Below are 14286 nucleotides of genomic sequence, written 5' to 3' on the forward strand. Positions count from 1 at the left end.
ACTGTGTGTGTGTGTGTGTGTGTGTGTGTGTGTGTGTGTGTGTGTGTCCTGCTGTATTAAGTGAAATTTTTGGATTTTTCAATCATATTGACTATACAAAATATCAAAAGCACACCGGCCCTCTATGAAATGTCAGTCTCTCTTTCCCTCTGCTCTCCTGGCTAACTGCCTCCCTACTTTAGGCATGAAAGGAGAGAGAAAGGGAAGAAAAGGGGATGAAGAGGAAGAGGGACAAGGTAGAAAGGGCAGGAAACACCTTCCCACAGCACCTCTCACTGGCTCACTACCCTCATCTGCTTTTATGCTTTTCTTTGACTCCAGTCTGCACTCTGAAATGTGACTGAAACTTCCAGGGAGACCTGGAGGCAGAAAGCTGCATCCCAAGGCCATTGCCACTTAACAATAGAATGGTGTGATGGTTAAGTTTATGTGTCAACTTGATGGGGCTCAGAGACAACCAGAGAGCTGGTAAAACAGCATTTCCTGAGGGAATCTGTGAGGGGTGTCTCCAGCAGAGACTAGCATTTGAGTTGGTGGGCTGAGGTAAGAAGATGGCCCTCATGACGCAGGGGGCATCTCTCAGCGGCAGAGGGCCTGAGGGAACGAACTGTGGAGGAAGGCCCACTTTGTCCTCTTGCTTGAGCCCAGACATCCATCTTCTTCTGCCCAGGGACACTGGCACTCCTGGTTCTCAGGCCTTCAAACTTGGACTGAATCACACACCACCAGCTTTCTAAGGTCTCCATCAGCAGACAGCAGATGTGAAACTTTTTAGCCTCCACGTAAGCCAATTCCTCATAATAAATCTCCTCATCTCTATCTCTACCTATATGAAAAAATAAACATTAAGTATATAAATAATGATAGAGAGAGGGGGAGGGAGAGAGAGAGAGAGAGAGATCTAATTAGATCAGTTTCTTTAAATACCCTGAGTAATAAACTGGAAAGTATGAAAGTTAGAAGCAACCTTATCTGCTCAAAATGGCAAAATGTGTAAATGCTGTGCTTGCCTTCTCCTGCAGCCACATGGAAATTACAACTAAACGATAGAGAAACTATCCTTGAGACCCACCGGAAGTCTAGCTGAACAGAAGTCCTAGAACTAAGGATATACAGAATAAGTCATGCTGAGACTAGTATGAGGGGCGGAGACACGGAACAGGCTGGCCCCACACTCATGTGGGGTGATTAAAAATTGGGAGGGCTATCTCAGCTTCAAAGGTTCTCCCTGAGGAGCAAGGAGTCCCAACTCCAGAACAGGATTCCCAGCTCAGGGTTCCAGGGCTGGGAAGAGAAGTCTCCATAACTTCTGGCTGTAAGAACCAGCTTGGATTATAGCTGAGTGAGGTGGAGAAGGCTGCTGAAGTCCCAGGTGTTCCTCCTAAAGGGCCCGAGCACTAGCTTACTCCCTGATGGACTTATCTGCTCTGAGCTCCAGCACTGGGGCAGTGTTGGGGTCCAGCCCCAGCAGGTCCAGGGGTTCCCAAAGGTGTGGACGGAGTCGGCAAAGAATGAAGGAATGACACGGAGGCAGCGTTCAGTTGATCAGCATGGTTGGGTTCTCTTGCCTGGTTCTATCTTGAAATTTCTTTTGAGAGCCACATTTTTGAAACTTAAGCTATATAGGTAGGTACATTGTTATTAACTTAATTAGGGTACTCCTAAGCTGGCCTTTGCTAAAAATGTCCTCAATCTGATTGAGATATTTCGCTGAGGTCGATCCCTTCCAACTCTCCCATCTGCACTCCTCTTGTATACTTGTTTCCTCTATCTCCTTTCATTCATCCCCTATATATGTCCACCCCCCACTTCTTCTAAGGCCACTTCTTCAAAATAGACTTGCCCAGGCCGAAAACCGACTTCTGCGCATGGGCCACAAAGTTTCAATCACACTGTACATGCGCGCTCCCATGCGGTATTTTGTGGAAGAACCACACTCAAGGGGCCAAAGAGCCGCATGTGGCTTGCGAGCCGCGGTTTGCTGACCAGTGGCCAGGGAGAAAATAGAATGCATTATTCGATTAGTATGAGGAAACTTGTAAAAGACAAAATAACTCCATAAATGGGTTCTCTGTGGGAATCCTTATGGTGCAGAAGTTAAAGAAAACCACCCTAGCTGTTGTGGCTCAATGGTTACAGCGTCAGCCTGAGCACCAAAGGTTCCTGGGTTGGATTCCCAGACCTGCATGGCAGGTTCAATCCCCAGGGGTAGCTAATGGATGTCTGTCTGTCTGTCTCTCTCAGCACATTGTATCCACAGTGTATTCCACTGCAATACAGCCTTTGTCTGGGTCAAATAGCCGGTTGAGGCAGGTATGTCTGGACGTCAATGGCATGTTTTTTTTTAAAATATATTTTATTGATTTTTTACAGAGAGGAAGGGAGAGAGATAGAGAGTTAGAAACATCGATGAGAGAGAAACATCGATCAGCTGCCTCCTGCACATCTCCTACTGGGGATATGCCCGCAACCCAGGTACATGCCCTTGACCGGAATCGAACCTGGGACCTTTCAGTCCGCAGGCCGACGCTCTATCCACTGAGCCAAACCGGTTTCGGCATCAATGGCATGTTTATCTTCCTGTCCTCAAGTTCATTCATCCCCAACCCTTAGGAAGCAGTTTGTCACCCTTCCATGTTCCAGGGGCTGTGATGGGTGCCTTACACACAGAGATGGAGAACTGGCTACAGGTTTCAGACCTTCCATCCCAGTGAGAGAATAAATACAGGAGACCGTTCAGAATACAGCCAGCTCTGTGAGCATTTGGGGATCAGAAAGAAACATTCTAAACCTGATGCCTCTCTTCAAAGTCAAATTTGTATTGTTTGCTTGACTGAGGGGGGGGGGAATGAAGGGGGATTGCAATAGATGTAATAAATAAATAACAACAGAAGATGAAAACAAATTAATAGATAGTGAAGGTGGCAGATGATTGACAGCTCAAGCTAGTGGCAGGGTTTCAGGGAGCTACTTGGGACAGTCCGCTGAGCTGAGGGCTGGGACACGGAGCCTGGGAATGAGCATGAAGGAGCGCTGCGGGAGGGTAGGAGAGTGAGGCCAACGCAGAATTGTCAGAGCCCCGTCTGCACAGCAGCCTGACAGCTTTGCTTGTCCAATTCTCCTTTTTCCTTTTCCCTTTCAGAGGTGTTACTCTTTAATGAAAAAAATAATGCCTGCTCAACTTCATCCCTGCATCCTCTAGCACCCCTTTGGAGACAGTTGTTTAGTTGTACTGTCCTGGCCAGTGTCACTCAGTGATTAGAGCATCGGCCCAGGCACTGAAGGGTCCAGGGTTCAGTTCCCAGGTTGGGCATGGCTGGGAGGCAACCAGTGACTGCTTCTCTCTCACTTAGATGTTCCTATCGCTACCATTATCTCTATCTCTATCTCTTCATTATCTCTATCTCTATCTCTATCTCTATCTCTATCTCTATCTCTATCTCTATCTCTATCTATCTTTTCCTCCTCTGCCCCTCCCTTCTAGTCTCTCTGAAAAGCAATGGGAAAAAAAAAAATCCTCTCCAAAACCAGTTTGACTCAGTGGATAGAGCGTCGGCCTGGGGACTGAAAGGGTCCCAGGTTCAATTCCGGTCAAGGGCATGTACCTGGGTTGCGGGCACATCCCCAGTGGGAGATGTGCAGGAGGCAGCTGATCGATGTTTCTCTCTCATCGATGTTTCTAACTCTCTATCTCTCTCCCTTCCTCTCTGTAAAAAATCAATAAATATATTTTAAAAAAATCCTCAGGTGAAGATAATAAAACAAAAACAACAAAAAAAGTTTAGTTGTTCTTATTATTCTATTTGATAGTCAAGTTTTGTTGCCTTAGGTCCATGAAAGCCCTTCAATCTCACTCCCCACCCTTCCCCCACCCCCCCAATTTTCTGTTTTCTGGTACAATAAATTGCCTCATGCGCAAAGTGGTCAAAGTAAATGAAGTTTAGAAATGATCCATTCAATGTAGCATCATGGCTGCCTTTGGTAGAAGACTTTAGTAAGAACAGTTTTAATTAAGTTCTTCAGGGGCTGGAGGGGGGGAGAATTCTATATCCAAGTTGCTTAAGCAATGATTAGGAAAAGAAATGGGGATAACAATGACAGAACTCTCACTGAAAAAGTGAGGGAGGAGAGAAAGGAGTACCTACAGAGGGTGATGGGTCAAGCCAGTTTTAGGTTTTATGTTTTGGGATAGAAGAGACTTCAGCAATTTAAATGCTGACAGGGAAGGATCCAGCAGAAGAAGATGATAAAAATAGAAGAGAAAAGGAGGCTAATTGTGCAAGAGAGGAAGAGCCTAGAGAAGATGGAGATGAGACAGGTGAATGAATCAGCCTTAGATAGGAGAAAGGACATTTACTATTCCTGAAAGGATTAATAGATTGATGCTCTTGGGCATGTAGATTTGCTTTGAAGTTGAGAAAATTCCTAACTGAAGAAAAAAACTATTTTCTCCATGAAACAGGTGGCCAGATCACCTATTACAATTCGAGATTAGGAGAAGAAGGGTTTGTACATGTTGGGAACACGTTTGAGATTGGAAGATGTATTAGTTATTTAAGGCTGTGTAATAAATTGCCCCAAAATGTAGTGGCCTGAAACAATATTATGATTTCACAGTTTCTGTGGGTTGGAAATGTGGCCATCACTTGGCTGGGTTTTCAAGGTCTTTACAAGGTTCTGATCATGATGTCAACTGGGACAGCTGGGGGAAGATCTGCTTCCAACGCCACTTACGTGATTGTTGGAAGAATTCAGTTCCTCCTGGGCTGTTGGACTGAAGACTTTGGTTTTCGGTGCAAATATTCCCTCCACGTGGGGTTCACCATACAGACTGATGGCTATATTCCATTAGAAAGAGCAAAAGAGAGTGAGCACGACAAAAGCCAAAGTCTTTTTGGAACATGATCTCAGAAGTGACGTTCCATCACCTTTCCTGTATCCTACTTGTTAGAAGCAAGTCATCAGGTATAGCCCACAGTCCAGGGCACAAATAGTAGGAGGCATGATCATTGGGACCAATCTTAGGAGCTTCCTACCACAGAACAGAATGGAAAAGATTTGAAATGGATCTTGGACATAGTACTATCACAGTAGCATCAACAGGATCTGTAAACATTGCTGAGCAAGAATTTATATGATAGCCGTCTGCTGGATATTGTGATTTCCTCCAGAGGCATTCAGTAATCAGGTACCTACAAGGACAGATGATCTAAGAATGTAGCGTTCAACACAGTTGTTTTTGTTGTGGATTTTTTAAAAATTAAATTTATTGGGGTGACATCTTATATAATAAAAGCCTACTATGCTAAGTGTCCAGTTAGCCATTCAACCAATCAAAGCTAATGATATGCTAAGGCGGCTCATCTGCTCGTTATGACGTGCACTGGCCACCAGGGGGTAGTCAGTAGGTCAATCAGTTGTTATGACGAGCACTGACCACCAGGGGGTAGACCGGTAGGTTAACTTGCTGCTGGAGTCTGCTCAATTGGGGTGTGCTGGACATGCCCTGGAGCCCTCCTGTGGTCCCTCCCTGGCTGGGTAATCTCCCACATCCCTCCCTGGCCCCAATCGTGCACAGACAGGGTCCCTTGGCCTGGCCTGCGCCCTCTTGCAATATCAGCTGAGGTGCCCCCCCCCCCCCAAGCACACAAATTTCATGAACTGGGCCACTAGTTGGTTAATAAGATTATATAGGGCCGAAACTGGTTTGGCTCAGTGGATAGAGCGTCGGCCTGCGGACTGAAAGGTCCCAGGTTCGATTCCGGTCAAGGGCATGTACCTGGGTTGTGGGCATATCCCCAGTAGGAGATGTGCAGGAGGCAGCTGATCGATGTTTCTCTCTCATCGATGTTTCTAACTCTCTATCTCTCTCCCTTCCTCTCTGTAAAAAAAAAAAAAAAAAAAAAAAAAAAAAAAAAAAAATCAATAAAATATATTTAAAAAAAAAGATTATATAGGTTTCAACTGTACAATTCCATGTTGTATCACCTATATATTGCATTGTGTGCCCACCACACCCCCAGTCAGGTCTCCTATTGTGGCCATATATATGACTCCCTTTACCCTTTGTTACTCCCACCACCCCCCTTCCCTCTGGTAACCCCCATACTGTTGTCTGTGTCTATGAGTTTTACTTGGTTTTCTTGTTTGTTCATTTGTTGCTTTCAGTTTTATGTCCCACGTATCAGTGAAATCATGTGGTTCTTAACTTCATGATGCAGATTTTGTGTCAGTTAATAACTAGGTGTATAGATACTCTCTGGAGTTACTATGCATTCCTCAAACTTAAGGAGAATTGGCAAATAGTTCTGGCTACCTTCGGGATATCCTCTTATCTTTCAAGGCAACATTGGGAAGGAGATAGTGTGGTGATTAAAAGTTCGCTTGGAAAGATAGCCTGGGTTGAGTCTTTGTTCAACTTAATAGTGGGGTAACTTTTTTTTTTAAATATATATTTTATTGATTTTTTACAGAGAGGAAGGGAGAGGGATAGAGAGTTAGAAACATCGATGAGAGAGAAACATTGATCAGTTGCTTTCTGCACTGGGGATGTGCCCACAACCAAGGTACATGCCCTTGACTGGAATTGAACCTGGGACCCTTCAGTCCACAGGCTGGTGCTCTAACCACCAAGCCAAACCAGCCAGGGCAATAGCGGGGTAACTTTGAGCAAATTGTTTAACGTCATCAAACTTGCTTACCTTTAAAATCGTGTTGTTTGTGGGAAGCAAATGAGGTGACACATGGGAAGCAATTATATTAGTAGCTTTTCTGTGGTAAGCTTTCAGTAAATGGTGTTCATTGTTATGCCCCAGTATAAGGTTTACACTGCTACCTGTTAGAATTTCTAAGCTATTTATGGATTAAAATTGAGGTCTTCATTGTGACTGCCCAAAGGAACGGAAAATTGAGGATGTCCCCAGTGAATCCAAATGCGGCCAGTCCAGATCTTTGTAGGGGCAAGCAGTGTTTTCAATACGCCACAAATAAAAAACTGACAAAATTATTATGGCCATTATTTCCTCCTGTTCTCCCTTCAGGCAGCGTGCTGGACTCAGGACGGTAGTATGTGGTTGTATGTACTTGAGAGGAGTTAGTTGCTGCCCAGCTTGTGGATGGTGACTCATAGAGCAGTCATGGAGGGCTGGCTTGGAAACTCCAAATGAGGGGCTCACCCAATCATCTTGTGGAGCTGGGGAAGAAGGCAGGACAGTGGCCAGGGAGCAAAAGTCCCAGAGGATAGCAAGCTAAGCAAGGGTGACACCAGGTCCAGAAGTTTCCTTTTCGGCACCGTGGTCCTAAACAGCGGCTGAATCTTGAGTGTTCAAGTTCAGCAGCTCTTGGCCCATCTTGGCACAACAACAATATGAAATATGATAACATCCGGGTGTGGAAAGGTTACTATTTTCCTGGAAGTTGGAGAAATTCCAGAATGTTATTACTGTTAAAGAATCTTTTTTTTTTTTTTACAGAATAATTTTGAATGTTTATTATTTATTTGATTGTTTGTTTGTTTGTTTGTTTATTCCATCACCATTTATTCCCTCTATGCCCTCGTCGTAATCCAGCCCCCAACTCCTGCATTAAGATCCAAGTATGACTGCTGCTTCTATTTTTTAAAATACATTTTTATTGATCTTTTTAGAGAGAGAGGACGGGTGAGGGATAGAGAGATAGAAACATCTATTGGCTGCTTCCTGCAGGCACCCTCCTGGAGATCTAGTCCACAACCTGGACATGTGCTCTGACCAGGAATCCAACCGGTGACCTCTTGGTTCATAGGTAGACTCTCAACCACTGCATCACACTGGCCAGGCTCTATTTTTTATTTCTATTGAAAACATGGAATTCACCAAACCCTCCTTGATATCTCTGTGCATCTTCCTTTTTTATTGACCTCTTAATATTAGAGCACCCCAGTCTATTATGTTTAATGTCATCTTAACTAATAATAGACAAACATGTAAATTGCCCATACCTTTGCTACCCTAACCAGCCAATCAGGAAAGTATGCAAATTAACCCAACAAAGATGGCGGTTAATTTGCATACATAGGCTCCAAAGCATGATGGCCTGGGGCCCGCTCCTGCCAGAGCCTGGCCAGAGCGAAGGCCTGGGTCCAGGGTGCCAGAGGCAAACTGCTGCTGGCAGCCAAGTGAAGGGAAGGCCTATTGCATGAATCTCTTTGTGCAACAGGCCTCTAGTCTAATATATTTGGAATTAAATTTATTACGTTTTCTGTTTGTCTGTCTGTTCTGTGTTAGCTCTCTCTCCTTTCTTGCCTTATTTTGGATTGATTTTAAGAAGTATTCCAGACTCTAGGAGGACTTCCAAACAGGTCCAGAACTAGGATGATGTGAAGGAGGTATTGCCTGAGGTGACAAATATAAGGAGACCAAAACTCAGAATCAAAATAAATAATATTTTTATACAACTTTTTTTAAAAAGCAAAATGAATGCAAGACTACCCCTTCTAGGAAGATGGAGCCAGTGTACTTTTTCCTACTTCTCCCACGAAGCACAACTAAAAACCTGAGACATTATATAAAAACTAGAGGCCTAGCCGTAACCAGTTTGGCTCAGTGGATAGAGCGTCGGCCTGTGGACCGAAGGGTCCCAGGTTTGATTCCAGTCAAGGGCATGTACCTTGTTTGCGGGCACATCCCCAGTGGGGGGGAGGAGGGGTGCGGAAGGCAGCTGATTGATGTTTCTCTCTCATCGATGTTTCTAACGCTCTATCCCTCTTCCTTCCTCTCTGTAAAAAAATATATTTAGCCAAGACCAGTTTGGCTCAGTGGATAGAGCTTCGGCCTGCGGACTGAAAGGTCCCAGGTTCGATTCCGGTCAAGGGCATGTACCTGGGTTGTGGGCATATTCCCAGTAGGAGATGTGCAGGAGGCAGCTGATTGATGTTTCTCTCTCATCGATGTTTCTAACTCTCTATCTCTCTCCCTTCCTCCCTGTAAAAAATAAATAAAATACATTTAAAAAATATATTTAAAAAACAAACAAACAACAACAACAAAAAACTAGAGTCCTAATGCATGAAAATTCATACACTCCCGGGGATCAGAGAGCTCCACACTAAGGGAGTGGAGCTCAGAGCTGAGCTTTACCCTGGAACTCCAAGGCCCTGGGGGAGGCAGACAGGGCAGTGGGCTCAGGGGTACCAGCACCCGCTATTCACCAGCCTGGGGGGTCACCAGGCCTCTTGTCCCCAACCTGCTTCTTGGCCACAAGAACTGTTGAGAGAAAATTCAGAGCTTGCCCTTTGCAGTGATTGGTTGTCAGGACGGGCTTTCTTGAAGCCAGGGGGTTGGGGAAAGCGAATATATCCGTGTCTGGTATAGCGAGGTTTCCTGCTCACAAATCGCTGTTTCCATAGTTCTCCCTTCTTCCTCTCTGAAAGTAAATAGTTTAAAAAGTGACTATTTTGGGCCTGGCCAGAGAGCTCAGTCATTTATAGATAGGATTGTCCTGATCTACCCATTTCTTCGCTCAGGCTGCCCTGTGAGCCCCCACTGCCCGGCTTGCTCTCTCAAGAGCAAATCATTCCGGGGGAAACTGCCTCCAATAAACAGTGCGCACCATTGAAGGGGCAGCCCTCCGTGTCGCGGCCTCAGGAAACCGGTGCCTGCTGCTCCCTAAACCGGGACTTCAGGACTGAGAAGGCACTCTCCCTGCCAAGCAGGCCTTTGCTGCGCGGAAGTCGCTTCCCCAGGAGGCAGGGTTTGCGCGGGTGAAATCAGAAGCGGCTAAAGGGAGCCTGCTGCCCCGAATCCGCTCCTGCCAGGGGGTCACAGCCAGTCACACCCCGCGGGGTCAGGGCAGCGCGAAAGGTGACATAGAATCCCTTCCCCGGGGCTGGGCAGCACCCCTGGCGCTACAAAGAGAAACCAAGAGAGAAACCGCTTCTGAGAAAAAGTCCGCTGGGCGCACCTAGTCCCCAGCAGCCACAGACAAAAGGCGGAGACCCCAGGCTGCGGAGCATCTAATGGCGCCAGAACTAACCAAGTTGCAAACAAAAGCCTGCCGCCCTGAAAGCGCGGACCCGGGAACGGAGCGGTGCTAACACCCAAACGGGTCCCGGGGTGAAGTCCAATCAGAGATCACCAGGCTTGGAAATGCCCGGGGCGGACATTGCGCAACATAACGGGCCCAACACAGCCGATTTCCCGTAAATGCTTTGGAAATCAGAAAGAAAGCGGAAGTCATCCCCCTACAATGGTATGAGGCAGTCACTTTTTTTTCTGCTGAAAACCCGGATCAAATCCGATAGAGTCATTTTTAAATTTTTTTCTTGAATTTGAGAGAGAGCCAGGGAAAGGTCGATTTGTTTTTCCACTTCTTTGTGCATTCCTTGTTGCTTCTTTGTTATATTCGGCGTATGTTCTAAACACATGAGCATTCTAGCCAGCGCCAGAGAGAGGCAGGTTTTAAACAATTTATTTACTTTCAGAGAGAGAGGACGGGAGAACAATGGAAACAGAGATTTGTGAGCCAGAAACCTTGGAATACCCTGTGTCTATTTATACAGAACTGAGCTCACTGAGCTCTGCGAACAGACACCCATTGATATTTCTTTTTTTAAAATGCATTTTATTGATTTTTTACAGAGAGGAAGGGAGAGGGATAGAGAGTTAGAAACATTGATGAGAGAGAAACATTGATCAGCTGCCTCCTGCACATGTGCTGCCGGGGATGTGTCCGCAACCCAGGTACATGCTTTTGACCGGAATCGAACCTGGGACCCCTCAGTCCACAGGCCGACGCTCTATCCACTGAGCCAAACCGGTGCTGGCAATATATTTCTATCTCTCCCTTTCCCCACCTCTCTGATATCAATAAAAATATATAAAAAATAAAAATCATATACATATTATACATACATAGAGACATAAACATACAGACAGACACTCACGAGTTCTCCTGGTTTCAGTAGAAGAGGATGAATTATCAAGAAGCTTCAACAGAGATGGCTCAGGATCAGAGAGCTCCACACTAAGGGAGTGGAGCTCAGAGCTGAGCTTTACCCTGGAACTCCAAGGCCCTGGGGGAGGCAGACAGGGCAGTGGGCTCAGGGGTACCAGCACCCGCTACTCACCAGCCTGGGGGGTCACCAGGCCTCTTGTCCCCAACCTGCTTCTTGGCCACAAGAACTGTTGAGAGAAAATTCGGAGCCCTTCCTTCCTAGGAAGACAATCTGAAAACGGCCATGCAGCTCAGAGGCTGGGTTTAAGGGCAGCTTGTGAAGGGAACAGAGGAAGTAGCTTGCCCTTTACAGAGGTTGGCTGTCAGGACGCGTGACTTTGGGAAACCAATGTTTAGAAGGGGGCGGGGAGGGGCGGGGCTAAATGGGTATTGATTGACTTGCTTGCTCCAGTGTTTAGTTGAAATGTAGGGCTCGAACACCGTTACACGTTACACGTCTGGTTTAGTCCGGTTTAGGTTCGAACACGATTACACGTTCTGTTTAGGCTCCAACACGATTAAGTGACATAATTAGGTCGATATCTTGAGTAAAGCAATGTTTTACTTTGCAGGGACGGATAGCCGGAAGGCTGATCTGCCGCTAGGTGTCGGTGCAGAGGAATTCCTCCAGCAGAAAGGCCGATCTGCGGCCGAATGTGGGTGCAGCGTTATTCGTCCAGCAGTCCATGCAGCGGTATTCGTCCAACAGAAACGCCGATCTGCCACTTGGTGTCTGTGCAGAGGAATTTATCCAGCAGAAAGGCCGATCTGTCGTTGGGTGTCAGTGCAGAGGAATTCCTCCAGCAGAAAGGCTGATCTGCCACCGGGTGACAGTGCAGAGGAATTCCTCCAGCAGAAAGGTTGATCTGCCGCCCGGTGTCAGTGCAGAGGAATTCCTCCAGCAGAAAGGCCGATCTGCCGCCAGATGTCAGTGCAGAGGAATTTGTCCAGCAGAAAGGCCGATCTGCCGCCGGGTGTCAGTGCAGAGGAATTTGTCCAGCAGAAAGGCCGTTCTGCCGCTGGGTGTCGGGGAAGAGGAATTTGTCCAGCAGAAAGGCCAATCTGTCGTTGGGTGTCAGTGCAGAGGAATTCCTCCAGCAGAAAGGCTGATCTGCCACCGGGTGTCAGTGCAGAGGAATTCCTCCAGCAGAAAGGCCGATCTGCCGCCGAATGTGCGTGCAGCGTTATTCGTCCAGCAGTCCGTGCAGCGGTATTCGTCCAACAGAAACTCCGATCTGCCACTTGGTGTCTGTGCAGAGGAATTTGTCCAGCAGAAAGGCCGATCTGTCGTTGGGTGTCAGTGCAGAGGAATTCCTCCAGCAGAAAGGCTGATCTGCCACCGGGTGTCAGTGCAGAGGAATTCCTCCAGCAGAAAGGCCGATCTGCCCCAGGGTGTCCGTGCAGCGGTATTGGGATGTCCATGCAACGGTATTCGGTATTCGGATGTCCGTGCAGCGGTATTGGGATGTCCCTGCAGCGGTATTCTTATCGCAGAAAGGCTGATCTGCCACCTGGTGTCAGTGCAGAGGAATTGGTCCAGTATGAAGGCTGATATGCCGCCGGGTGTCCGTGCACTGGGGGCGGGGAGGGTCGGGTCTTACTGTGTATTGAATGACTCGATGGAGTGTTTAGTTGAAATTTAGGGCTCGAACACGATTAAGTAATTGGTTTAGGCACCCGCCCCCCCCCCCCCCCCGGGAGAGCATAAATATCCAGGCTGCAGGCAGCACCCAAGGCTTTGCCTCTGCATCAGCTCCAGGCTCATGTCCTCCTGCCCCAAGATCTCTGCGATGGAGCCGCACTTTCTCCTGGACCACGACGCGCTGCGGCAGGCTTGGGATTCCGCAGACCGGGCTCCAGAGCTCCATCCTCCCTGGTCCCGGAACTCCCCAGACCCGCTACCTCCTGTCCTCGTGCCGCTGGCAGAGTCCTCAAGCCACCACAGTGATGACCACCAGCCACTGCTTTCCAGTCCTTGTTGGCAGCTGCCCTCGGTCCTCCTGCGATACCGAGCACTCTTAGCTGAGGCCCAGAGCCCCTCGGAAGAGAGCCCAGTGCAGCCTGGTGCAGGCCTCTTGCCAGGATTCGTGCCGATCCCAGGAGTACCCGCAGGAGCGCCTGAGCCCACAGAGCACACGTTGGGGCAGCTTCCGGTGGCCCTGCGGCCCAACGGCCGTGCTGGAGAGGGACCAGTGGACACGGAGGCCTGGGACCACTTGCAGACTTCAGTGTGCAGCCCAGCTCCGGGCCCCACCGGGTGGCGCCTGCACCTGCTTGGCTCGGGCTGCCTGCAGTGCATCCTTCGTGCTCTCTCCTCTTTGAGCCGCTGGGCTGCTGACTGCTGGGCGACAGTCCTGGACACTTAGGAGCCCGAGGCGGTGGCGGGAGGGCGCCGACTGTGGACATGAGTCCTGAATCAAATGGTAGTCTCTTTTATTATTAAATATTTTGTCCAGACCACGGAGTTCTGCTTAATTTATATAAGTACTCAGTCTTTTTAGGGCCAATAAAAGATGAGATCTCAGTGATGCTATCCGGAGGCTGAAAATGCACCTCACGTAATACACAGACAAACAGGGATCAGGTCCTCCCTGCGGCTCACGATCAGCCCAATGGTCTCCCAGCCGGGCTCCTTGCCCTTGCTCGAACCATGGGATCTGATCGCCTCGGATGTACTTGGAGAAGTCGCTCTTCTGGCTGAGCAGTGGGCCGTCGGTGAACTTGCCTGTGTCGAGCAGGGCGCGCACTTCCTCGCTGATCTGCCGCTCCGGCTCCGCGCACAGGAATTCGTCCACACGCAGATGCCCTGCTTGTCCATGTGCTCCAGCGCGGGCAGCGGCTTGTCTGCCTGATGGGCCGCAGGCTGCCGGCCGCCCGCCTGGCTCAGCCCCTCGCACGCACGGCGTGTTGCTTGGCGGGCACTGGTTCGCCTTCTCCTGCAGCAGCGACAAGCGGACCAGCGGCTCCTCTTTAGCGGACTCCGCCTCAGCCACCGCCACCGCCACCGTGTCACGGTCCTGGGCGGTGTCACAGCGGGCGCCGAGGCTGGGGGGAGGAGCGAGGCCGGAGCCGGGGGGAGGGAGCGAGGCCGCGGGAGGGAGCGTGGCCGGGGCTGGGGGGAGGAGCGAGGCCCGGGCTGGGGGGGGGGGGGAGGTCGCTCTCGCCTCTCTGGCACACGAGCTCGTGCTTCATCTGGTCCTGGCGCTGGCGCTCCGAGCCGCGGCAGAGGGAGCGCCGGCAGACGGAGCGCCGGCAGAGGGAGCGCCGGCAGAGGGAGCGCCGGCAGAGGGAGCGCCGACAGACGGAGCGCCGGCA

General features: G+C 48.9%; 1 protein-coding gene and 1 long non-coding RNA gene across 2 annotated transcripts; one reads left to right on the forward strand and one right to left on the reverse strand.

Annotated features, from left to right (window-relative positions):
* Positions 1-10578: 10578 nt before the first annotated feature.
* LOC132233711 (uncharacterized) lies at positions 10579-11609 on the reverse strand. The gene is made up of 2 exons (XR_009452695.1): positions 10922-11609; positions 10579-10835 (listed from the first exon to the last, which is right to left on the reverse strand). It is a non-coding gene; the product is annotated as an uncharacterized LOC132233711 (long non-coding RNA).
* A 1052-nt stretch (positions 11610-12661) lies between these two features.
* Positions 12662-13766, forward strand: ANXA2R (annexin A2 receptor). The gene has a single exon (XM_059694833.1). It carries the CDS (start codon positions 12735-12737, stop codon positions 13335-13337), a length of 603 nt encoding a protein of 200 aa, XP_059550816.1. The 5' UTR covers positions 12662-12734; the 3' UTR covers positions 13338-13766.
* The last annotated feature ends 520 nt before the right edge of the window (positions 13767-14286 follow it).

The sequence above is a fragment of the Myotis daubentonii genome, chromosome 4 (genome assembly GCF_963259705.1).
Source record: "Myotis daubentonii chromosome 4, mMyoDau2.1, whole genome shotgun sequence".
In the NCBI taxonomy this organism is placed as follows: domain Eukaryota; kingdom Metazoa; phylum Chordata; class Mammalia; order Chiroptera; family Vespertilionidae; genus Myotis; species Myotis daubentonii.

Bases quoted from the DNA above. Each gene is read 5' to 3' on its own strand.
- ANXA2R (XM_059694833.1), top strand. From the start codon at position 12,735: ATGTCCTCCTGCCCCAAGATCTCTGCGATGGAGCCGCACTTTCTCCTG.